Source organism: Maniola hyperantus, chromosome 1 (assembly GCF_902806685.2).
Source record: "Maniola hyperantus chromosome 1, iAphHyp1.2, whole genome shotgun sequence".
Lineage (NCBI taxonomy): Eukaryota > Metazoa > Arthropoda > Insecta > Lepidoptera > Nymphalidae > Maniola > Maniola hyperantus.
The window spans coordinates 9,179,548-9,206,615 of record NC_048536.1 but is presented as its reverse complement, the minus strand read 5'-3'; the positions used below and the strand labels follow the sequence as shown (position 1 = coordinate 9,206,615).

The following is a 27,068-nucleotide window of genomic DNA, read 5'->3' as shown; positions in this document are numbered from 1 at the left end:
AAAACATCAAAACAGATAGATGGTTTTATTGGTTTCGTAACGATGACAATTTGGAGCGATCGTGGCTACCGATAGGACGTCGCGTATTGGGGGCAAGAGCAAATGATATTTTAAATTTCAATTCAATGACGGCTCACGGCCCGGGCGCAGCGGTTGCGTAGGTACCTATCTGCTGTATCTACGTCCACCGCCAAAAATGAAAGATGAACATTGGATGGGTAGGTCATAGGTGTAATATACCTAAGTTTTGTAACTGAACAAATGTTTTAGTACTTATTTCATTATTAGAAACATAACTTGTGTTTATTGGAGTACTATAATGACTGATAGAGAAAAAACAATCCGGTCTTTGACAAATTGTCGTGTCTATCGAACTAATTCGAAATGTAGTAGTTTCAGAGTCAACAAAACAAAAACAACCCATGTTTGTGTAAAGTCTGTTTTAAAGGATTAATTAAAACCAATTTTGATGGGTGAAAACTCGTGGTGAAAACTAATAGAACAAAATCCAGCGCGTTCAAAAAACAAATGTTCCTTTCTGTGTTGTGGACAATACGCAGAGATACTTTCAGCTTTTATAAAATAACGGAGGTCTGGCACGCGCTGGCTCTCTCTCTATAAGGGTTCATTAGTGATTTTACAAAATCTAAATCTACGCGGGCGAAGTCGCTGCTCGTATTTTTACAAAACCCAAACTCATAGTTATTCTGCTCCTCCTCATAACTCATAGTTAACTCCTTTCTTAGTTACGTGGTTTCCTAATTAGGTACTAGTTAATTAACAATGTATTAAAAAGTTGAAATCACCGATTTGTTTTCCAAGAAGGGTATTGGACCGGGGACCTCTCTGCTTACAAAAGTCGCACCGCGTTGATTCAGAGGATTAATCTACTACGAAGAAAGAGGTAACACCTCTCTCATATAATTATTATACCTACCTATTGCTAATTTTCCACTGATACTGAAAAATAGGCGATAACCTAGTGATAAGACGTTGGCCTCCTATTCGAGAGTCTGGGGTTCGATCGACTTTTTGGAACTACTCATTATAAGAAATTAAATATCACGTGCTGCGAATTTGAAAATAATGTTCTCAAAGATTTGTGGAATCTGCCAATCCGCGCTTTACCAGCCAGCGTGGTAGATCATGGCCTAATTCCTTCTAATTCTGAGAGAAGACTCGTTTTCAGTTATAGATCGGTGATGGGTTGAGATGGAAAATAGACTTCTCATAGTTGCCATTTAAGAAGTTAAGTTCACACTGGCAGTTCTGGAAACGTTAAAAGGTTAAAAAAGACTAGGTCATCGTTGGAAAAGCAAACAGTAGCTAAATGAAAGTAGATACCTACCTACGTGGCTGTGTATGTTTGGTAGGTCTAATAGGTAACATCTACATACCTCAGTATAGTCATTATATAGTATAATAATAGTCACCGTCGTCTTTTAGGATGTCCGCTGTCGTCGTGTTACAGTTTCGTTTGTATTCCTTATCGCTTTCTTTCATACTTACCTACCTATTCATCTTACAATTTTCTTGAAAATATTACCTATCTCTTCAAATAGGGAGCGACCTACTGATATTTTTCGCGTATCGGAACAAAACCTTACAGAATCCCTTTATGTGTACGTGTCTTATAGGCAATTTTCTAGGTGGTTGTTCAAATTGAAGTTTATTTTTGGACATGATATTATTATAGAACCAAAAATAAAAGGAGCGTTATTCAGTAGGAAAATAAATTTAAGGCTCAGTAGGTGGCTACTTGCCGATAAATGTAGATAGGTAAACAAGTGAAAATAGGTCAAGTCGGAACAAATTTATACGAAGACGACACTAAATTATCCATACTAATGTGTGTTTGCCTGCTACGTCACAATAATAGTAATAGCTACGTTTTCACGGCCGATCCGTATTTAACTGATTTTGATGAAAGGTAGGTACAGACATACCTACCTACTCGTAGATCTTGGAGATGGACATAGTCGCATAGGACTTTTTGTCCCGGAAAATCAGACTTCCCACGAGATTATTGAAAAACATAAATCCACTGACATGGACGAAGTTGCAGGCATCGTCAAGTACTATAATAATCTGTGATACGTGTTTCATTATGTAGATAGACCGTAGGTATACATTTATTGTAGGTACAGACAAAAAGTATTGTAGAGATTTTGTTGAAAGTATCTAAAAAAGAATATTTGGTACTTTAGTTAAGTAGAATTACCTATTTACTGGACTGGATACTGATAGATACCTAAAGGATAGGAATAAGGATGGCATAAATAATAACACTATTTATCATATTATGTATACAGAGTTATTCATCAGTAAATATCAACAGAATTCTATACATATACAATTAATCAGTTCATTTACATTTACAATACAAAAAAATTCTTTGTCAAATTACAGTAGGTACCTATATTGTTAGTTTTAAAAAGAAATATAGATATTAAATTATTGTAAATCGTTTAGTATTAATTTAAATCTTTGGCCGAGCGCACATTAAAACACTTTTTGGTTGCGGGGGATAACATTCGTAACAAATAGCGCTTGCGATACGTAGGTATAATATGATATACTGTTTATTTCATTAGTATCCTGCATTTTAAACAAAATCATAATAACTTACATGAAATAAAAACCTACCGAGACTCTTCTAAAACTGCTTTTACAGCAACCCTGTCGGTATCAAGCTCTAGCACTATGATCGAATTCTACGGACTTCGCTTAGACCACTTTTGTTGTGTCGAAAGAACCCCCGCGTTCTTATACTTCACTATAAATACATCACAGTGAACTTACACTACGCGACGGAACTATACGGTAAGGCGTCACACTAAACGCGCGCGTACGCTTGTAAGTTTTGTTATGTATGTACAAAGAACTACATATATGAAGCACTTCATACGTTTAGTACAAAAAAGCTTTAGGGAGCCGCGTTTATACTTTAGTGTTCTTATAGACGAGCGTCACTATGCGTGTCAGCGCAAAGGCAGCTGTCAACAAAGTGCCGCTCGTCTGTAAGCACACTTACCGTTGCAGTGCGCTGCCGTCGTGTGTTGATCTCTTAATGGCGGATCACATGCTTGAGACAAACAGCATGCATGTGGACGGGTGTTTGCGTATGATTGCCAACGCTTCCGTTCGATCCGATCGGCAGGCAAGCCATCTGTGGTGTTTGCCGATGCTTGCTGTAGTTGTTTGTCGCAAGCGTCTGGCGGCACCACACGACTGAGACAAGTCGACAAACAGTTTAACGCATAGATTTTTTCTGTGGTGGCCAGCGTCTGCACAGTACACACAACGGTCATAATTAATTAACATTCTGTGGGGTCGTGTCCGCCTGGTATCTGTGCTGAAAGCGCCAACGGTCGCGCCAGCAGTGCACCTGGTTGCGTATCCGCGACACGTCAGCCGCGTAGGTGCGACAACACCCGCCTACGTACCGTACGCCAAGGTCCAGCCACTCTTGGATGAATACTTCCACCGGCTCGCATTTGTCACGGTCTATCCACCTGAAATAAGTTTGTAGGCTAAATAATCCATACTAATATTATAGATACGAAAGCGAGTGTCTGTCTGTCTGTCTGCTAGCTTTTCACAGCCCATCCGTTAAACTGATTTTGAAGAAGAGTACAAAAATAGTTTGCACCCCGGAGAAAATAATCTAGTCTCGTAATATTTTTTTAATTATTTGTATTAAAAATATTTACAGTAAAGAGAAAAATAGAGCAAACGTGGACAGGGAAGCACTTATCTCTATGAGAGATCTCTACCAGTGACCCTTGGCAGTGCGAGAGGTTAAGGGAGTAGAATAGGTACAAAAAGAAGATAGAAATACTCATGAAAAGAACATAATAGATACTATGTAATATTATATAATATATACACAAATTGATATATTTTAAACGCATCACGCTTTGGTGAGTATTAGGTATTGGCGATATTTTAACGATAGTTACCGCCTGCGGGTAGTTACCACCCACCCTACCAGCGAAGATTAACTACTATTTACCGCCCCGGTTCGATGCTACATTACTTACCACACGTTTCAAGTTAGCGCGATTATCATCACTTAATTTTTTTACCGTATTTGGGATTGGCTACAGCTGCGGCCCTGTTGACAAAGGTGTCTTCGATTCCTCTACGAAATACTACGAGTCTCTACGCCTTAGTGCTTTGGAGTCAATAATAATAAAAATCTATGGAAATACTCGTGGACCGTGCCATATACTTATTCTTAGGTAGTTCCTCTTTTTGCCACTTCACATAATATTAACTCTTTGCCACTGTAATAGGCGGCCGGTCGCGCACTATACTTAGATATAATATACTTAGTAGCGCAAACCTAAAATCAGCATAAACTGTTAGATACTCTTACAGGTTATAGTTATTATTTATACCTCATAGGTAAATTACATAGCGTATCATATTATCTTACCCAATCTGAGGGTTGTACTTTTCGCCCGAGCCCGGATAAACAATCAGCGGAATAGGGGCGTGTGGTCGGTCGTCGTTGATCCCTTGTATCAGATGCGACACAGACGACGGCGCGCAGCAGTTCGCTCCCACAGCCACGAGTTGATCCGGATTTGCTTCCCAACATTTTTTGGCCACTTTTTGAAAACTCTCGCCGTGTGCTATACTTTGGTTATCCTGGAAATTAACACACGACTAAAATATCTTTATCAGCAATGGTATTTATAGGTAGGTACACTAGGTGCTAATTTTTAATTAGGTATCGGTATCATGAAAAAAAATTATCTTAACACGTTTCTGCAGTTTTAAAACGGGCCGAATTGAGAACCACCTCTTTATTGGAAGTCGGTTAAAAATATTGAAATGGAGTGCCAATATTCATAAAATTAGCAATACTTAATTAATTGGTCAAAATATTGTTAGCGTTAGCGTACGTATAAGTCAGTCTGGGAGAGAACGCACAGCCCACGCGCTAACCCGGTGCGGGCGACGTGCGGGTGTGCGGGGCGTCCCCCTGCCTCATGCTCTCTCCGATGCCATCTCAACCTGTCGCGTACCATATGTACCTACCTACCTACGTACCTACATGCGTACGCGCGGCGTTGACATGACGTTTTGTTATTAGTAGCGTAAGTAGGAACTACATAAGTATAAGTATAATGCTTAGTGCACAGATCACTAAGGTTTAGTGTATTCACACATTTAGTCTAAAATCATATTTTAAACAAAACATACTTTAATAAAATTGTTAAATTAAAGTTTTAAAAATGTTTGCTATTTAAAACAATAAGCTTTTCCTGTATTCGCTCGTAAAACTTTTACGGCAGGTATCTAATTTAAAATTAGTATTGTGGACTGTGGTACGGTTAACCTAAGGTATTTATAGGTTTGATATTTGCAGCCTTTGCTCTGATCGCTACTGTGACCTATTCTGTATCTCAGTGGGCACGTAGTAATTTAGTTGTACACTACACTAAGCAAAGGTCCAATAAATAACAGTTAAACTCCGTAATTGTTATTGGCCAACTTCTGTAGCTAAACGAGGTGACATCAGAAGCACTGAATCTTCGTGATAGACACCGATAGAAATTACCATACCCTTTTTGTAGTAGGTATACAACGGCCATTACCAGTCAACACACATTAATCCTGATTCCTGATAGGGACCAGTGCCCGTAGTACAAGATTTTACGTCTCACCAAACGAAACTAAATTCGAGAGTCGAAATACTTCCGCGTTACAGTAAAATGGACCTAAACAGCCTTGAATTGAAGTCAAATATTCAATGCCACTGATTTTAATTTCGCAATGTTTCCGCTTGGAGCGCTGGCTGTAGGAGTGTAGACAAACTTGAGCTTTAAAACAAGGCATTTAAGATCCAGTTTACTGTAACGCGGAAGTATTTCGACTCTCAAATTTGGTTTGGTTTAGTGAGACGTAAAATCATGTAGGTACTACGGGTACAATTTGGTAGGTCAGACGATTAGCAGATTCTTCAAATGTTCCGTATGATAATATTATTGTATAGGTACAGATGTGTGTAGGTATAGGTACGGTGAACTATCTACTTATTTACCTAATTATTATTGATGAAACAATGATGATCGTTTCATCACCTACCTATGTATATACACGAGGGTATCTATCTACCGATTAAAACGTGGGCACGTAGGTACACTGGTATAGTACGTAGGTATATCGGGAATACTGGTCAACTATTTATTAATAACTAGCGGATGCCCGCGACTTCGTACGCGTGGAATTCGATTTTTTAAAAATCCCGTGGGAACTCTTTGATTTTCCGGGATAAAAAGTAGCCTATGTCACTCTCCAGGTCTTTATCTATACCCATGCAAAAAATCAATCACGTCAATCCGTTGCACAGTTGCGACGTGATTGAAGGACAAACCAACAAACAAACACACTTTCGCATTTATATAAGGGTACGGATATTTGGCAAACAACTTTGTTGATTTCACGTGTCCTACAAATTAATCACAATAGTTAAAACAGCACACATATAGATGTAGATAACTATACCTATTTGCTGTTTAGATATCAAATGTCATTGTTAATTAACTAATATAATTGATTAGTATGGCTATAAGTTAAAGCAAATGAATAAAATCTATATCTACCTACATAAATATTATATAACACTAGCTTATGCCCACGTCTTCGTCTGCGTGAACTACACAAATTTTGAACACCTATTTTACCCCCTTAGGGGTTGAATTTTCATAAATCCTTTCTTAGTGGATGTCTACGTCATAATAGCTATCTATCTACATGCTAAATTTCAGCCCAATCCGTCCAGTAGTTTGAGCTGTGCGTTGATAGATCAGTCAGTCAGTCAGTCAGTCACCTTTTCGTTTTAAATATTTAGATTATATTTGTTGGAACACTAGCTGATGCCCGTGACTTCGTCTCCGTGGATTTAGGTTTCAAAAATCCTGTGGGAACTGTTTGATTCTCCGGGATAAAAAGTAGCTAGTATGTCCAGGTCTTTAACTGTATCAATACAAAAAATCACGTCGATCCGTTGCGACGTGATTGAAGGACAAACCAATAAACCAACAAACAAACACACTTTCGCATTTATAATATGATATGATAGTATAAATTTTTATGTAGGTAGGTATACTCGTAGATATCAAAGCGTCTCTTGAATTCGGTTCTTTGTAACTTATCGGTTGGCTGACCTCGTGACAAGGCACAATCAGGGATTAAAGATGAAAGATCATAAAAGTAGGTAAGTTAAATAAGTTTCTCTGTACATTTTCTAAATTTTCTTCTTCATTTATCGAATGGCTCATCACAGCGTTTTCTACTTGCGAAATAGAAAGGTTTTGTATGCTACGAATGGCTACGAGTATTTCCGTGTTCGTTTTGGATGAAATCGACCTTCTGTCGGACATTAGGTCCCTTAGGTACAGAGATAGGCACAATACTAACCTTACAACTAAATGACAGCCAAGCTTTTATATTAGGGAATTCTCGTAGCAAGTCGCATAGCATTTCTGCTTCCTCTTGACAAGGTATCGTCTCCAATGCTAGTAAATCTACTCCAGCTTCTACTAGGGCCTGAATCCGTGGTCGGTGCCACTCGCGCATAGTCTGTAAAAGAGGAAAATATAGATTTATCTACGTATGTATATATTTCCGTTAAAATATTTAGTTTCAAAACTACACAGGCTCAAAGATTTACATACAAATCTTTAAAACCGCGTTACTTTAAAACTAGATTAGGTATTAGTTTCTAGAACGTGCCTGATAAATTTCATCGAGTTTGATTGGTCAATATTCAAATGAGGACCAAACTACATTTGTATGGAGCGCGCTGATAAATTGCTTCAGTTGTGAAATATTAATTGCTGCATGTTGGAATTGTAAACTACCATGGAAAACATACAGGAAATATTCCTACGAGTAGATATAAATCAATAACTATACCTAGTGCAAAATAAATACAGAGATCGTGATAGGTTAGTAAAATAAAGTAGGTACCTAATACCTATACCTACTTTCGTCGTTAATATTCACATTTTAACGTATTTTTATACGTCACGTATAAGTAAGCCAAGAAAATCTAGATAAAAACGTGAAAAGGAGAGATTTTATTTATAGAGCACATCTAAATTCAAGGCAAGCGGTGCGCTAACTACTTTTTGGAAAACCCGCCGAGACAGCCGTATTTGCAACGCCTTAAAATTCTCATTGCCTTACTTACAGCGAAACTCTACAAATAAATACTTAATTAATTAATTAATGTTTTGTTTAGTTGTAGGTTGCAATGTTTTCTTAAATAATGTTTTTGAAATCAACCCAAGAAATCTGACAATACCTCGTGGCACTCTTGTCTGGAGAAGCCAACCGCAGTTTGATCATTTTGTTGTATGAAGTAACAATTAAATAGGTAAATAGTTTTACCCACTATATATCAATTGTCCAATAACTAGAGGATGCCCCGACTTCGTCTCCGTGGGTTTAGATTTTTAAAAATCCCGTGGGAACTCTGATTTTCCGGGATAAAAAGTGGCCTATGTCTTTCCCTGGGATGCAAGCAATCTCTGTACTAATATCGTCAAAATCGGTGGAAAGGATGAGCCGTGAAAAGCTAGCAAACAGACAGACACACTTTCGTTTTTTTAATATTAGTTTGGAAGTATGGATTGATGATATCACAGTTTAGGTATATGTACATTAGCTGTGCCAGAACTGGGGAATTGGAACCTAGAGTTCAATATCAAGGTATATTTACCGACAAGATCAATGAATCACGATTGGCTGATCCTGAGATCTTCAAAGGCCGAGATCTATGAAGCGTAGGTAGGTACTTTGATTTTGCTCAAACTTTACTAGAGTCAAAACTAGATTTAGTATTACGTAGTTAACAATAAATACTTTGATTCAAGGTCAAGCCACGAGTTACACAGTCTGTCACAGCGAAGTTATTTCGTCAACAAATTCGTATACAATTAACTGCTTGGACGTATCTACACCACGGAGGATCTACAAATTAGGTTGAAGCCCCAAGAACCCTTCAAGTAAACATCGTAGGAACTATGTTAATTAGGTTGTAAAATATGTACTTCAACTTTGATACAACCTAATAAGGTTATACCTACCTGCCCGTGAGGCTGTACCCCGCTTGAAAACGTTAATTTGTAAATGCTCTTCGCAAAATGAAGGCATTACGGCGTGCGCCGATCAGCAAGACAATTTTTCCTGAATTTATCAGCTCTCCAATGTAGTGTCTTTATAAATATTTTTCCCATTTTACCTCTTACGAGGATTTTTTATGTTTTACATCACTACGTAGGTACCTACTCATTACAACAGGTGACAAAATTTCACCGAAATGTGAAAACTAGTTTTTAAAAACAATAGGTAGTAATCAACAGAATGGCTATACGTTTGGCAAACAGATATTCTGTTACCGACCACATCACATACTAAATATCCATGGTACATTGACTTATATATTACTTCGTAAGGACAGGGCCATTGAACAAGCAAAATGGCACCGATTCATTGGTCCTAAAATGTTTATTTAGCACCACTTGCAACCTCAGTGACGTCTGGATTTCAAACGGGTCGTTCATTAATATCTAAGAGGTGGCGGTGAATTATTTGGTTCCAAAACCGTGAAAAATTTTGTTCGCTTGGGCATATCTTGTCATTTATATCGATGCCATGGTATGACTGATGATGATGACTAACTACCTACCGACTAGAAATGGAAAAGAATATGAAATGACCTTTAAAGGCCTTTACAGATTTTTATCAAACAAATACTTACCCCTATTTTAAAATAAAAAGCGCATTAAAATCAGTATATCTATGAACTATGATGCCAAGGACAGACAATAACAGGGAACAAATTTTCAGCACCTCTCTTTTTCGCGTTTTTCGCCTATTTACAGTAGGTAGGTACGCTCTTCGCGGTAATATTATTTTTCTTAATTTTCTGAGTATCCCAAGATCACCCAAGACGACAAGATCCGGGCGCTCTGCCTCCGTTTTTAATTTACGTCTATCATTTCTTTTACTAAAAATTAAAAAGCATGACAAAGCATAAATGTCTTGGCTGTATGTTTGTTTCTGATATCTATTTGTCCTAGCTTTAATTAATTAAGCGTCCGCCCCACTCAAATATTGTTGGGGAAGAAAAAAAGGCGATGGAAATGGAAAAGGAGTTTTCATATAGCCGATGTAAATTTTAATTTGCTGGCAACTTTACGACCCCCTTTACGATTTAGCCGACGCTTTTAACCTTTACTTCGCTGTATTTGAATTCATCTCGCTGAGGGTTTTTATTTTTCTTTTGTAATTAAAATAAAGGACTTTTTGCAGACGTGTCAATTGTCTCTCAGTTTACTCTGGTACTGATGACTATTCACTTCGTACGCGTGGATTTAGGTTTTTTAAAATCCTGTAGGAACTCCTAAATTTTCCGGGATAAAAAGTAGCCTATGTCCTTCCCCGGGTTGCAAGCTACCTCTGTACCAAATTTCGTCAAAATCGGTTGAACGGTTGAGCCGTGAAAAGCTAGCAGACAGACAGACAGACACACTTTCGCATTTATAATATTAGTATGGATGATCAATTATTTATCAAGAACTAAGGTATGACAATCATTCCGGTGTACAAACCTCGAAAATTACTAATATGAATAAGTTATTCTTCTTCTTGTTAACCTAGCTGTAATAAAACAGTGATAGTCTAGTGGAAAAGACGTCGGAATCCTAATCCGGGAGTCCGCGATTAGATACTGGGCTCCCCGATTAGGATTCCGACGAACTTGATCTCTAACTTCTCTAAGCTATGTGCATTTTATGCAATTTATTATCTCTTGCTTTGACGGTAAAGAATAACATCGTGATGAAACCTGCATGCCTGAGAATTCTCCAAAATGTTCTCAAAGATATATAAAACATTCTGAGAGGAGATCGTAGAGTACTCAGAGTATGAGAGAGACAGAGAGAGAGAGAGTGAAAGGGACTCAGTAGTGTGTTGGCGATGGGTTGATGTTACTAATAGCCATAGGGCACAAAGCGAAAACTAAGTACCTTCGTTGATTGATTCGTTCCATCTCGTAAAGAAGTGTTTTACACTCAGGTGAATGCAAATAACTTTCTTAGTAATCGAAGCTATATAACTACCAAACTAATCGGAATTTCCGAGTCAACATTAGCCTTATATCAACCTGTTACGAGAAAGAAAAGAAAAATAAATAAACATTTCCAACGCCATTGTTCCACGTACAAGCCTCGTGAAAGGAACACTTTCGGAAAAGAAAATTGACGAAGAACAATAAAAATTCAAATTACAATTTTATAGCCTCCGCTGATAAAAAAGCTTTAATACAAAATCGATTTGACGACTGGGCGCTTAAAATCTAGCCAGGTAGAAATAGAAATAGACAAAGACCTGACTCGCAACGAGGTTAATTTATAATTAAACAATTTCCAATAGCCAATGGGTATTATTAGTGTTACTCGTATTTGTATACCTAATTTATTTCACAGTTAGATACAGCAAATGTGGTATTGAATAGCAATTTTTTCGTTTATGTATACTAGCTTTTATTAGCCCTTTTCTTGCTGTATTTAAAATTGGATTAGTCTACACAAGTTTCTATTTTATTGAATGTAATTTACAATTTATTTTCGTAATTTATAGACGTTTCGCGTTGTATGTACCTACCTATAAACATACATTCTAGTTGTCTACCGGGATTAGGCTTATGTATAAGTTAATGCGATGGTCGTACCTGAACAGATGTGGTATCCGCGTAGCTGCCATCGTATTCTGACCCGTCGTGCAGATGTGCACCATACGGTCCCACTGATCCCACCACCAGTGGGATGAGATCTGTGTGTAAAAAAGTTACGTTGCGTTTTCCGATAAACTTTAACTACCAAAAAATAAAGGAGTCAGTTCTTGTGGTTCCTGTGTAGGTAGGTCTTATAGCACAAGTAAATGAATAAATCCGAAAACCGTGAATTTGTGGTTACATCACAAAAATTTAAAGTGTGTTCATGAACAATTAGTATTTTCAATTTTCAAAGTATGATCACTATACCAAGTGGGGTATCATATGAAAGGACTTTCCCTGTACATTCTAAAACAGATTTTTATTTATTTTTATGCATAATAGTTTTTGATTTATCGTGCAAAATTCCAAACATATATGACTGTAGTACGGAACCCTCGGTGCGCGAGTCTGACTCGCACTTGGCCGGTTTTTTTTTATATGGTACTTAGATCAGAAACATATACATATATATGATTTATTGTACTAAACAGTTAGATTTTAACTTTTTAACACAGAAATATGAAATCTTGTTTACCCAGTTCCTCACAATGACTTTAACATTCTTAGATCTAATAAAATCGCTTGATATCTTTGGTATACCTAGAGATATGTCTATTGATGTATTTAATGAAAGTGATTGTTGTAGGGATCCTATAATGTAATGAGTAGGAGTGTTCCTTTAACTTACGCACCATTTATACCACAGTTTTAGATAAATGTTTAGTCGAAAAATCAAACCTGGTCAATGTCCGACGCGTATGTTCAAAATAAGTACACACAATCCGCAATCAATGCAATTCGTGTTCCGGTTAACAACACCAACCCGGACGTCCCGGCTGCCGAGCTGTTCGGCCAGGCTCGGCAGTCCTCGGGACTTTTCGGAATACACTGTTTTCATGACTCAGTGAAAAAGAGGATTGCTAGCACATGGGGCTATAACCTATATCTAATGAGTACCTAGTTATTTATGAATTCGTGAAGACTACGGCACAGATGCTACAGCATGCATTAATGATAGCCATATTTTGACGAAACATTCATGGACACTTGCTGGTATGTATGTCCACGAGCTTCTATTTAATAATTATTTTTTGCTACTATCTATTAGATAGGTACCACTAAGTAGCAGCCTATATTACTTAATAATTGAATCGAATGGCTGTTCGCAACCTTGTTAAAATCTGCCCCCACCGCGCTTAACTGTAGACTGTACAAAAATTTAATCGGATAAACCTCGCTTTATAAGGGCACACGAAATTACCGCAGAAAATCTTGGAGTTTCATTATTTTAGAATTTATTTGCCTGTCATAAAAAAGCTCAAGTTTCAAAAAAGGGAACTACCACAGGCTTAGGATATGTAATAGTACAGGTAGGTATAAACTTTTTCCTATTAGAAATTAGAATCGCATCGATCTTGGACTATAATTCGCTCCGAAAAAGTCTTTATTAATCTTATTGGCGGCATTCACAATATCCACTCTGATTTCCCATTCGAGATAGCGAGATAGTTTTGTTAATATAAGTATACTTATTCCATGTTTTAGGGATCTCGCGCACTAGAAGGTAGTCCAAGTCCAAGATTATGGTCGCATCAGATCAGATGAAACTATTCATTCTATAGCGCACTTGTCACTTAGTCCAATGGCCTTGGACTTGGGTTAGTTACTAGTGCGCGAGATCCATCATACTAACTGTAGTACAAGTATCAAGTACCTACACAAAAAAAATAGAAAATATAAGATGTACCCACAGCCCACAGTATACATATCTACTTAATAGAAAACTTGTGATTTAGTGAGACGGATCCCGGGTTTATACAAAATTTTCATTATAATATGTACCCACGGTCCACACAATGTTTTTCGACACTTCATTTTCTATGCTTTAACATTATCCTTATAATACTGTAAGCCCTCGGAAAGTAATTAATGCGTGCTTGCACCCGTCCCTCGGGGAACACAAACCCTAGCTATGTTGACACCGCCGCGGTTATTTTGGAGCATAATATATCGAGAGTCATAATAACTTTATTCATCAGTTACACCGTTACGAGTACCATTTTTGTGTTCAAACGGCTGGGATTAAAAACTTGTTAGGTCTTTGTTTTAAATAACGTAGATAAGAAGAATCACTTAGAAAGATCAGAAAATTCACCCGAGCAAAGCCGGGACGAGTCACCTAGTATTTTTTGAATATTTTTGGGTTTTATAGTAATACTTAAATTATTTGAATAGAGACTTCGTATTGGTTGAAAGATACTATTATCATTCTAAGTAGGTATTCTGTGGTATCGGGAAGGAAAATGTAGGAGGACAAACCATCCCACCGCGCTGGTCCGAAGACATCGTCAACTTGGAGGGGCACTCGGGTGAGATTTGCACCCACCACCATTGAATTATTATATTGTCTACTAACGGCACCACCGTAAAAAATTACTTGCAAATGAGTAGGCCTGTAAGTATCCAACGATGAATAAAAATCAAAGTAGATGGACATTCTTACCATTTTGTATATAATCCTGAAATTCTTCAAGGTATAACGTTCTCGCTTGTTTGGCCAGGTCCACTGCGCGCATGATGAGATCATAACTTTGCTCGGGAGTCATATCCAGGTGCTCCACGAACCCGCCTACCGACGCCTGATACGTGTTTGTGATGATAAGATGGGCACCCGCTGCAAATTTACATAATATTAACAGTTAGGAGGGATGATAGCCTAGTGATTACGATTTGGTCTCCTATTGGGGGGGGGGGGGGGGGTTCGGAGTTCGATCGTGAGCACGCACCTTTAATTAAATATAACTTATTAATATTTTTTTAGTTTTAATTTAGACTTAAGTTTATTTCATAGAATTGTTAGTAATCTTTAGTACAATAAAATATTTAAGGAGGCATATTAAATATCACTTGCTTAAACGGCGAGGGAAAACATTGTAAGGAAATCTACATGGTTTGAGATAAATGAAAACAACGAGGAATATGTATGAAAATATGTAGGTATCATAGGTACCTTTGTAAACAGAGAAGTTACGTAAAGCCTTGTGTACGTAAAGGGATGCAAAGGTAAACTTTCTCAATTAATATCAATTATGGAGTACGTACTACCTAATTGCAAGTGAAGTTTCCGTTGGAATAGCACCTGTCTATAATCTATCCTGATAAGAGCCCTAACTCCTGCACCGCTCGTTATCCATTATATTTTATACCACTCTTTTAGTTCATCTAAATCACAAAAATATTATAATATAATAATAATACTATGTATCAAATTATATTTCCCATAAATATGGTTTAACTTGTAAAGATGAGTTACCATTGTTAACAAAGAGAAGGGTGAACTAGGGATATAAACAATTCATTAAAACTTTGTAATGCTAACGCAACATGATCCCCAAGTTCAATAAGCACCGGTTTTGGGAAAAGGAATATTTGTTGGGTTAGGTTGTAGAAATTAATTATGTAATAAACAGAAGGCGGGCTCCGAATGAAAACGTATTAGAGAAACAAGGTGATTAATGACGCCGTCGTCATGTATTCCGAGCTGAAGTACCGACGACGATCACCTACTTGTACCATAAACCGCACTATGTAGTCGCGCCTTCTGTCTCCTCTACTATGCTAATGTAAGGCATTTAATACGTAAATCCACGAACGATAAACAATGCCGCTATTTCTTGGCAACGTACATAGCAGCAATCATATATACTTAATTAAATAGCTTATGAGCTTAATACTTTTACCCATAATCTTATATTATTTTTAAAAGCTTATATGTTCAACTAGGTAGATATAGTTAGTTGAGTCCATTTTAGTTAAGTAGGTTCAAATGTACCGCGATTCTTTAAATTGTGAAGAATTCTCTAAAGTTTCTGATCTGAGGAGTAGGTATTATTTGGGTACAGCTATTATAGATGTTTACACATCTAATAGCTGTACCCAAATAATTGATTTAACCGTGTTTCCTCCATTCTAAACTTGTACTCATACTGGCTAAGTAAATTCTGCTCGTTGGTACATCAAGCCATAAACCAAGAGCTAAACTGAGGTTGCTTTTTATATTTATTCGCATCATTCTCCTAGATAGTCGGGCGGTAAAACAAGGTAGTAGGCTTTTCGCCCCTAGGGAGTTATTTGCTTGCAGACACTTTTCAGCTTTTCCTTATGAAAAGAAACGGTCCGTTTTGTGGCGAAGAAAAGCGCTTTCATAGGACGATGACACGAGACGAGGTCGCACTCTCGCTCTCAGATGCAAGGAAATGACAAGCTAAAAGCGACCTAACGTGTAATTCGTCAAAACACCCATGCACGTATGTATCTACCGTATACTGACAGAGCACTTGTATGTACATACGTATTTAGCAGTCAGCTTCGTGTAATGTGTCTAGATATTCATTCGCGTAGCGCCTTTGTAGCAGAGAACAACGCAATTACTTTGTACTTCAGAAGCTTCGCCGAATGGGAGTAACCCAATTAGAAGACATTTACGTACGGAAGCTTCGAGACAATTGATAATATGGTTTTTCGGACCGCTTAATGTTGGGCACATCTTTACGTGATTGAACTATTGCTTTCCCAAGTGCTAGCTTTATCCCGTGACTACGTCCGCGTAGACTTAGCTTTTAAAAATATTCCGTTGGTTCCTCCTTTCTTAGTTGAGTATTACCTCATCTTATAGAGAGAACCTACATACAAAATCTTTCTTTATATTGGTCAGTCCATACATGCAAGATCAACAAAAATAAGTAGGCATGAAGACACGGTGTGAGTCTAGTTAGGTATAGGTACTCATCCGAAACAAGTTTGAAATGTTTTAAGTAAAAAGTTGTCCTTCTTAGTAGTTAGTACATATAGAGATCTAAGCTTCTACAATAGCGAGTTCATGAAAAAAAATTAAGGTAGTTTTAATTTCGTCTATTTATTATGTTATGCAAAAAATTACATATTCCGCTGTGTGACGTTCTCTATAAAACTAACTATTTTTACAAGAATTTTTATTTCTAATAAACAAACATTTGTACGAGTATGTGTTCGCCTTAGTAAGTTAACCTACATCTGACTCTTGCAACCCCTCGTCAGGCGCGGTATGACACGATCCTGTCCCTAGAGTGTTTTTGCACAAAGCACGCCAAGGAGGTCCTGAGCATAAGGAACGTGCGAGAAAAACTTATCTTTTCAATATTATGTTCCAGCATTTTTCATGTTTTTCTGAAATGTTGACATGACGACGGCTTCTATGTTAGTATCTAGAGCTAAGTTTTACAAAATAAGAAGTAGGTATCAGTTCTATATTTCGATTCCCTGGTCGGTCAAATTAGACCTTTTATCTTTTTTTAAACACATCATAAGTATAGTACAAAGCTTGGACACAAAACGCTCGTCGGCGTCGTGTCCACGCACCATCATCGCCGCCGCCGCGCGCCGTCACTCTTTGAACTGGGATGTGCTTTTGTAGATACCTCCTATCCTATGCTTTTAATAACTTTAATTCTTGTAAAGATATTTATGTAACTGGTTTCTGTCTCTAACGATTTGGATGTTTCGTTTTTAAATAATATTTTATTTTATTTTCAAGTTTATCTAGATAACTGTTATCCGTAAGTTCAGGCGGGAACTCAGGGATAGCAGCAATCAAATCGAAAGATGCTCAGTGAAGCTCGGTCGGGCCCATTTACTTTCCTTGAAATATAAGTCGTACACTCGTACGCGCGCATTCTGTGTCCTGCCGTGCATTTTCTGTCGCTTGTCGCTGCCGTCACGCTTTGACTGTTTAGTTAGATCAGTGTTTCTTATCTATTTCTCTTGAATTCTAATTGTTTCAGTCGCTAGGAAACAGGAGGGGAGAGAACCTAAACACCTAAAACAAGATTGCGTTTGTTGTAATAGCTTTGACTCTGTTGAAGGTTTCGTATTCCTGTCTGAAGCTTAGCATATTTTACTCGAATTTGGAACATTAGATACGCTGAATGCTAGCTGAATGTGAACATTTGCCTGTCTCTCAAGTTCATATTTTAGCAGAGTTCTTACATTACTAGAGTCCCCGAAAAAAAGTGTGCTATACAGTACAGTAAAATATCACTGGACCTAGTTTTACTCCGTCACTAATAACTTTATCATTATCCCTAATATGATATGTTCTTTTTAGAAAGCTCCGCGCACACGGTATTTTGTACCCCTCGTTTTTTTGCAGGAAAACCGTTTTTCTTTTTTTACAGTGATAGTTCTTGACTTTCGTGACTTCTAGCAAAATAGTTGAAGGCAGGGTGCTGTGTGAAGGCTGCTCCCCCTTAGGAGCCAGAACTCATATTTTAATAACCAAGGACCTATCACGTCGAGTATGCATATTCTTTTGTGTATGTGGCATTACATAGGTAATATTCGGTAAGATTTATCCTGCATATAAAGTACAGCGTTAATGCCGTGCCAAAGTAAAATATTATATAGATACTGATTTATGTTTTCTTAAAAATAAGTATTTATTGTTAAGCTATGTCTTTGTAATCATCAGGCAGGGGCGCTTTTTTGAAGCCTACTACACGCCTGTAAAGTAAAAGGTTTGCTACTCTAGTACGATACTTAGATAATATGACAATATCTCCCTGTATTTCAGTGAATAAATCTGTCTGACGTTTGGTTCAATTACCCGACGACAAGTGAGGTACATTATTTTTTCATTCTTGATTAAAACGAAAGTTATGTGATCTCGTTATTTTTAATGGTCGAATATCTTCTTTTTTGTTTTATCTGTATTATGTGTGGAGTACGTGAAAAGGTTTGCAGTTTAGCCGTTTTTATTGAAATTATATCTAAATGTACCTATATAAATCACATTCATAAGTACCTAATCATTATTAGTTGTATGTATAATGTAGGCAGTCCTAATATCTAGGTAGGTAAGTATAGCATGTTTTATTCGTATACTCCTAATAAAACCATTATTACGTATTTAATATAAGATCAATTTATTATGAGAATAGAAAGCGTTCAAGTGCTTGCCTAATTAGTAATTATGCTTTTCTTTTGATTAACACGTCGCGTCTTACTTATGGATACTAGAACTTTTATAATCAATCCTAGTAAGTACCTACCTACTTTCAATATCATAATATACAATGTTAGTTTCGTCACAGCAATCGCAATTATTTTTATACCTCCCTACTAATTGTATTATTGAGCAACGCAATTTTTGTTGGCCTCATCGCAGTTTTAAACTGAACCAGAAATAATCTTAAATTGTTTTCATCCATCCCTATAATAAACTAGCTGATGCCCGCAGCTTCGCCCGCGTGGGTTTAGGTTTTCAATAATCCCGTGGGAACTTTTGATTTTTTAGGACAAAAAGTCGCCTATCCGTATTAGCCCGTCCCCAGGATGCAAGGTATCTTTGTACCAAATTTCATAAAAACATTTAAACGAATGATTCTTTGAAAATCCCTTGGGATCACCACGATTTAGGAATGCAATTTATTTCTTACAGCATCAGGGTCGAGTAACCGGGTACAGCAACGATAAAGTCTACTTGGTAGGTAAGTACCTCCAATATCAATTTATAAACGACATTTTCTAAATTCCCTAAGTTTAGGTGGTCGGGTCCCCGGCAGCATCAGGACTGTGGAGTTGGAACTCAAATCCAAAATTATGGGACAGTGTCACAAAATTTCTATATCAATTAAAAATGAGACTACGCAAATCGGTTCAGTAATCTCGGAGATTTCGGTGTACAATAGGTGGAAAAACACAACTCCTCCTTTTATTAAAGTCTGATAAAAAAGAAGCCTATGGTAGCCTAGTAGCCCTGATTAATCTTCTACTTGTCTGTGAAAGTCCCGTCAAAATAGGTACAGTCGTTCCAAAGATTAGCCCGTTGAAATAGACAGATAGCCAGACAAAAATTTTAAAAACGTGTGATTCAGTTATGGTACAGTTCAAATAACATATATGAGCTTAATATGAGGTAGTTATTTAGAAATTACAGACAGACACTTCAATTTTATTTAATATAGATTAGGTAGGTATAATAGGTATACCTAAGTCCCTTTATTTAGCCGTTCCAGAGATTATCCCGGACAAACAGGCAATAGACTTTACAATTTAGCAATTTTGAACATTGTCCGGGACAGACAGATAAATAGACTATGGATTGTGGTTTTTTTTTTAAATTTTAATAACATAGTCGAATTTACAGACTTCCAATTTTAATTATGGGCATAGACTAGAATAGTGCAGGCACCTTAAATAATAAGTACTATGTAGACACAGTGTTTTCGTACATGCTATCATTTTTAGTGGGGTTAGGTATAGGTTATTAAATACATAGACCGTATACCTAGTATACCTACCTACCTATTAAAAATATTTGACCTGCTGCTTCGCAATGTTTATTGTACCTACTGGCAGTTATCTGTAACCTTGTCTGCGTAAGATAAGCGCTACACATAAAAATATGACATTTGATCTTTATAATATATCAGTTTTATTATTCCTCGTTTTAGTCCATCTGGCTATGGGATTTGTCTGACCTTAATGGTAATATTCCATATTACCATACCGAAAGTGTATCTTTTTAACCGACTTCAAAAAAGGAGAAGGTTCTCAATTAGACTGTAGGTGTTTTTTTGTTTACGCGAATACCCAGTCCATTATGAACTGATTTGGTTGTTTTTGTTTTTGTTTTGTAGAATATACTTCAGAATAATTTTTGGAGTCGGTGCCAATCCGGTGCCAATGTGAAGTCGCAAAGCAATCAATGGTTCATGCGGGTAATTGACACCGGCTCCAAAAAATGTTATTATAGAAGTACATTAACTCTTGTACCTATAGATAATAATAAATATATATTCAGTAATTAGCTTATGCTTGCGACTTTTTCCGCGTGGAATACATAAATTTCAAAGCCATACATTTCACCCCTTTAGGGGTTGAATTTTCAAAAATCCTTTCTTAGCGGATGCCTACATCATATTCGTCATAATAGCTATATCTACTAATACTAATATCTACATGCCAAATTTCAGCCCCATACGTCCAGTAGTTTGAGCTGTGCGTTGATAGATCAGTCAGTCAGTCAGTCACCTTTTCCTTTTATATATTTAGATAAAGAAAGTAAATGAGAAGATAAATTAAATATTTTTTAATTTTTAGTTTTTGTGGTTTTTTTTTGAAAAATTTAGTTAGATCTTTACGTCTCAACTACTCATTACCCACCTACTCAACGTAATCAAAAGTAATCTCAAAAATATTACTTTTATGTTTTATTAAAATTAGATTTATTGGGTTAGAACATTACTTATCTGAAAATACAGAATTTATACACATTTATAGACCATCGACCTGTCGCGAACTGTATAGGTATATCAATTTAATAATCTAGCTTAAAACGTTCTAGCTTGCCTAAAAAAAATTTTCTATTATTAAATTCTGTACTCATACTACATAATATAATATATTTAGCTATATTCAAATAGTTACCTCTAAGGAAGTCGAGATGAGTATTCACGACCTCATTGGGGTGAGTGTGCAAGAAGCGGGCGCTCCAAAGAGGGTCGCCGTCAATGACGTGGCCTACGTGACAAGATAGCTGCGTGGAGAACCCGCCGTCCAGGACCACAATGTGCGGGGGCTCGAGCCCGTCCTCGTTACTTGGAGTCATGGTTCAAATCTGTAACAAAAATACCACTAAGGAAATAGCTGTAGTAGATATATTATGAGAAATCAGTTGAAACACGCCGACTTTTATTTTACTTTATTCAGATTCAAGTTAGCCCTTGACTGCAATCTCACCTGGTTTTAAGTGATGATGCAAACTAAGATGGAAGCGGGCTAACCTGAATGGGGTTTTAATTAAACCTAGCCAGCAAGATCGTAAGAGACGTCTCAGTCGCATTTTTAGTACTACTGTACTAAGTCCTAATGCCAGTGTGGACTTATGGTATCCAGTTATGGGGCTGTACCGGAAAAAGCAATACTCAAATAATTCAGTGATTCCAAAATAAAGTACTCAGGGGTATCATCAATGCACCATGGTAGGTCATAAATTAAAATATTCATCGCGATCTTCAAATGGACTTCGTGGACACAGTTATTAGCAAACATGCTAAATCCCATAAGCACAGGTTCCATCATCAACGTCGAGGCTATCCAGTTCCTCGACAGTACAGGCCCAATACGAAGACTTTTTAGACTAAGCATTTTGAGCTAGTGTAGTCATAGTGAAAGTGTAGTGCTAGTGCAATTGAAAGAACACAAGAACAAAGTACTTATCTCGCAATAGAACCCCTTAACTATAAACTAAGAGGCTTCGGCCGTGGCTAGTTACCACCCTACCGGCAAAGCCGTGCCGCCAAGCGATTTAGCGTTCCGGTACGATGCCGTGTAGAAACCAAAGGGGTACGGGTTTAATAAAAAAAAAAAAAAACTGCCATACCCCATCCAGGTTAGCCCGCTATCATCTTAGACTGCATCATCACTTACCATCTGGTGAGATTGCAGTCAAGGGCTAACTTGTATCTGAATAAAAAAAAAAAAAAAAAAAAAAAAAAAAAGATAAGTCAATGGACCGATTCTTAGGTATATTAAGTATCTACGTTTATAAGCTTAGGTTAATAAGTATATAAAATTCGCGCGCTCGCCCGCACCGGGTTAGCGCGGGGGCTGTGCGGGTGTACGGGGCGTTCCCTCCCCGATTGCCATTGCCGCTTGTCACAAAATGACAGAACACTAATTCGGACATTTGTGTAGGTATATATAAGGCAATGAAGTTAAGATTTCGTATAATTTTCCTAGTATGAAAATATTACAATAAAATTTAAACCTAGCCCTTCTTCGTTTTGGGCTGGTTTCCGCACTTAAACGTTTCCGTCTGTTGTGCGTGTAAAGCTAGCCTTATCTAATTATATATACAAATCATGCTCGCGTGTAATGGTGCCAAGAATTCTGGCTGAATTTCCGCGCTGGACAGCCAGGTCGATCCGTTGCGCAAAAAATGAGTCAGCCCTTCTGTCACCAGATGGAGGCTATCAATCGCGGAAAATGTCTCGTAATTTTATCTAGTAAGTATAGTATTGAATTAAACCATATGAATCTCGATTAATTGATCATGTTACGTAGATACACTTCAGAATATTGGCTAACTTTTTCCCACCCTAATGACACGATCGATTAACTTAAAACAGATCTGACAGATATTAAACATTGAACAGCGTAACCGAACCCTCTGTTTGGTATCTTACCATTCAATCTCTCGCAAACTGTTTGATTCTTCCGAGTTCCCGCTTTGCATTTACATTTATAACAAGGTTCGAGCTGGTGCCCCGTATAACCTCGTTCCATCTGGCTTATATAAAATTATTGGGAAAATGAAAGTTTATTTTTCGTAGAGTAGATACTCTAACTGCTGTTGCCTACCACTATGTCAACACCGAGTTTTTTTTAACGTGGCAATTAAAAATTGAAATACACATTCTGTTAAAATTTCAAGTCTCTATTTATTACGGTTCATGAGATACAGCCCGCTGACAGACAGACGGACGGATGAACAGATAGTGGAAGCTTAGTAATAGGATCCCGTTGGCACTCTTCGGACTCATAAAAACATCAATTATTGTAGAATTTGTTTGTAAAAAAAAAAATCTTGACCGCTGTCTTAAAACTGAAAACTTAGAAAACATTCTACAAAATATAATCCCGAGTTTTAAAGAAACTGAAAGAGCTATTAAACCGTTACCTTTGGAAGTAGCTGTATTCCATATTGCCAATTCGACCGACGACGTACCTTCCTAAATTCTAGCGGACTACGGGAACCTGCTTGTGGTGAATTTATAAAGCATAGACGTAGATATACTTATCCATCTCTGCACACAAAAAACAAAATATGTAACACACATACCTACAGACCTGAATATCAGAAACTTACGGTTTATTTTGTAACTTTAACTTCGCATACCTGTAGATAACATTAACAGTGTAGATATCTACTAGTTACTACAAATCTTGGATTTTATTAAAAACATTCTTGTCTAGAGTCTAGATCGTTCACCTAGATTTATCTCAATAGTTCCATCTCCCTCAGAACTCTGTTAATAAGGAACGTGAAATATTGAGATGTTTCAGTCTGCTTTCACAGCGTAATGCGATCAATATCATTAAGGGTTCAGAGGTGAAATGGAAGGAGGGTGCGCTTTCATTGACAAAGGCAGTTATTAGTTTTCCGTACAAAGGCGTGAGAACTTTGGTTTTACTTTTGCTTGCTTTTTGCGGATATAAATCAATTCACATTATTCTCCGGACAAAAACCCTGTCATCCATAACTACGTATTTTCAGATAAACGTTTGTTATTTATATTTTTCACCGATTTCATAAAAGGTTGTCAGTTCGATCCATGTTCGCAATTTTCACGCTTTTGACTTGACCAATTTAGATGCAGAGTTCAATTATACCTGTAGCCTATTTCCCAGAGAATGTTTTCTGTAGCTGACTCTTTTCAATAACCAATCCATACTAATATTATAAATGCGAAAGTGTGTCTGTCTGTCTGTCCGTCTGTCTGTGTAGCTTTTCACGGCTTAACCGTTCAACCGATTTTGACGAAATTTTGTACAGAGATAGTTTGTATCCCGGGGAAGGACATAGGCTACTTTTTATCCCGGAAAATTAAAGAGTTCCCACGGGATTTTCAAAAACCTAAATCCACGCGGACGAAGTCGCGGGCATCATCTTGTTTACTCTAAACCCATAATCAGCAAAAAACCAGAATAAGTATAATAATTTTTGAAGTTGGCGCTATAATCCCCATTTTTTTCGCGAAAACGAATGGCTTCCACGATAAATTAAAAATACCTAAATCCACACGAACAAAGTAATTGGCAATAGCTAGTATTCTACAAACAAGACTATAAAATATTTCTTAACAATGACAACCCAAGCTTGGGTAGGTACCTTAGTAGGTAAAAAGGTGTCTTAGTAGATAATTCTACCTAGTGGTACCCACTAGGTAGAATTATCTACTAAGACTACCTACAGGAAAAATACAAATCATGAACTAACAGTCGCTTTCCTTCATTTTGATACCCCTGTGGCTCAGCTGGATGTCAAGTCACATGAAGTATATTGTTGTCACTAAAAACGATATTTTAACACCTACAATTCCACCTTTTTTCAGCGACACTTTCAAGCTTTCGTATGCTGATTTATGTTTCATTAAGATGTTATTACACTTTTCGTTACTTCAGTATTTCATGATGAAGGTTAGGGAATGTTGGAGATTAAAAAAAGAGCTGGATTCATTAGCAAATTACGTGCCCACAAGAAACGACTCCTAGGGACCGAATATGATAAAATACTGGGCATAGTTAATGAAATGTAATGAAGGACCAAACTGACCAACTTTTTCATCACAAAAACACTCTAGGGGTAGGATAGACAAGACTGCAACGAAACTACACTCAGTATTTTACCATAATATCACTAGATGTGTTTAGTGAAATGATCGAATCACTAGATTTATTTAGTGAAATGATCAAATTAAGTTGATATTTTAACATCTGCCGATGGAACATTAGGGATGTGATCAAATACCGGTTTTATTCTATTTCCCTGCGACATATAATATATTGTGTAAACGAGTCGTTACGAGTACGATAGGCTTTTATCGCAAAGGGAATTTCTTAACTTTCTACCTACCTTCAAGGGACGTTAAAAACAGAATAACAATTTGTCAAGTATTAATATAGCAAATTAATGTTGGTACTCACATTAATTATTTGAAGCCTGTAGCCATATTAGGTACCTATCTAAGTGTACATAAATAGGTGTCTATTTTGAATTTTGAAATATTATTGTAATTTGTGAATAATCACACACTATCAAAATGATCGGACTTTATTATATTTTAATCGTAAACATAGGTACCCATGTTGTTTCCCATGATACTAGGAAACAATATTAAAAAATAATTATTTTCGGTAGTAAGTGGGTGGACGAAATTACGCCGTTGAGTTCGAAATAACCTTCGCTGTTGCCATGAATTTACATAAGTGCAAATAACAAGAAATCGGTAGATATAAAGTTTAACAAATAGGTTATAATATTATAATTTATACCTACACGTGAATTCACAAATAAAAAGTATACTTACATATTAATAATGGGTAGAGTGAATTAATTCAAACACCGAACAACTAAGTAGATATGTATAGGTATTATTGAAACTATGTCTGTTTTGATCTCATTGTAAAGCAACGCGCAAACAATCACTAAACGCGTATCGCACGTTGTACCTACAACAACACCACACTCACACTGAGGTTAATCATTATCTCTACGGACAAAATGAATTTAAAAAAAAATATATTTTATTTTATGCGACCAAGTCACATAATCTTTTATTTAGTCGTTAGTCGTTACTAAGCGGGCATACAGATACAATTCATTCGATTTATACTTACTTTCACAATAATATTTATGATGTCCAAATATCGGACAATGACCTCGAAAGTTTGTGACTCTTCATTGCATTAGCTCGAATATGAATATCTATTATTATAAGTCAACAAATATCGGACGAACACGTCTTTTGAGCTGCGGTGACCACGGCTGACGACAGTTTCATTGGTTTGAATATTACTTTGGTTTTTTTTAGTTGCATGGTTTTACAATAATTTTTTTTTTTAATATTACAGTCTGTATTGTATTTTCTCTGCGTTATTTAGTCCATGCGAGCACTGGGTATTCATCAGTGGCTAGTGATTGGCTAATAGCACGCGGTTCAAGAGACGAGCGCTATTATTAGAGTTATCAGCTTGGAGCAATGTACTCAGATGTAGCTACCCGCCACCCAAATGTAGCTTTCTCGCTGTTTTAGTAAAATTATCATGATAAAAAATTAAAATTCATTTACTATGTTTTTTAATCCAAAATCTATACAAGTATTATAGTTAGGTATGCGAAATTGTGACACACAGACAGACGTCTGTCTGTCTGTGTAAACATAGACAGATGTATACGTCTGTCTGTCTATGTTTACACGGCCAGTTTTGATGCAGAGATAGATTTAGGTTTTTCAAAAATCCCGTGAGAGCTCTTCGATTTTTTGGGTTAAAGGAAGTAGCTTATACCCGTGTCCAGGATGCAAGCTATTTTGTAACAAAATATAAAATAAGTACGACTTCGTTGACGTGGATTTTAGTTTTTTAAAAATCCCTCGGGTACTTTTTATTTTTCCGGGACAAAAGGTAGCTCTAATGTCTGTCACCAGGATGCAAGCCATCTCTGTTC

At 36.9% G+C, this 27,068-nt stretch overlaps 1 protein-coding gene across 2 annotated transcripts; it reads right to left on the bottom strand.

Annotated features, from left to right (window-relative positions):
- Positions 1 to 2,291: 2,291 nt before the first annotated feature.
- LOC117986538 (homocysteine S-methyltransferase-like) lies at positions 2,292 to 26,355 on the bottom strand. Of its 2 annotated transcripts, none has more exons than XM_069501608.1 (7): positions 26,240 to 26,355; positions 21,266 to 21,455; positions 14,304 to 14,474; positions 11,756 to 11,856; positions 7,435 to 7,596; positions 4,442 to 4,656; positions 2,292 to 3,515 (listed from the first exon to the last, which is right to left on the bottom strand). In XM_069501608.1, the coding sequence occupies exons 2-7, from the start codon at positions 21,444 to 21,446 to the stop codon at positions 3,314 to 3,316; spliced, it is 1,032 nt and encodes a 343-aa protein (XP_069357709.1). In that variant the 5' UTR covers positions 21,447 to 21,455; positions 26,240 to 26,355; the 3' UTR covers positions 2,292 to 3,313. The 2 variants fall into 2 exon arrangements, with proteins under 2 accessions (XP_069357709.1, XP_034829274.1); XM_034973383.2 differs by lacking the exon at positions 26,240 to 26,355 and adding an exon at positions 25,930 to 26,108.
- Positions 26,356 to 27,068: the final 713 nt, after the last annotated feature.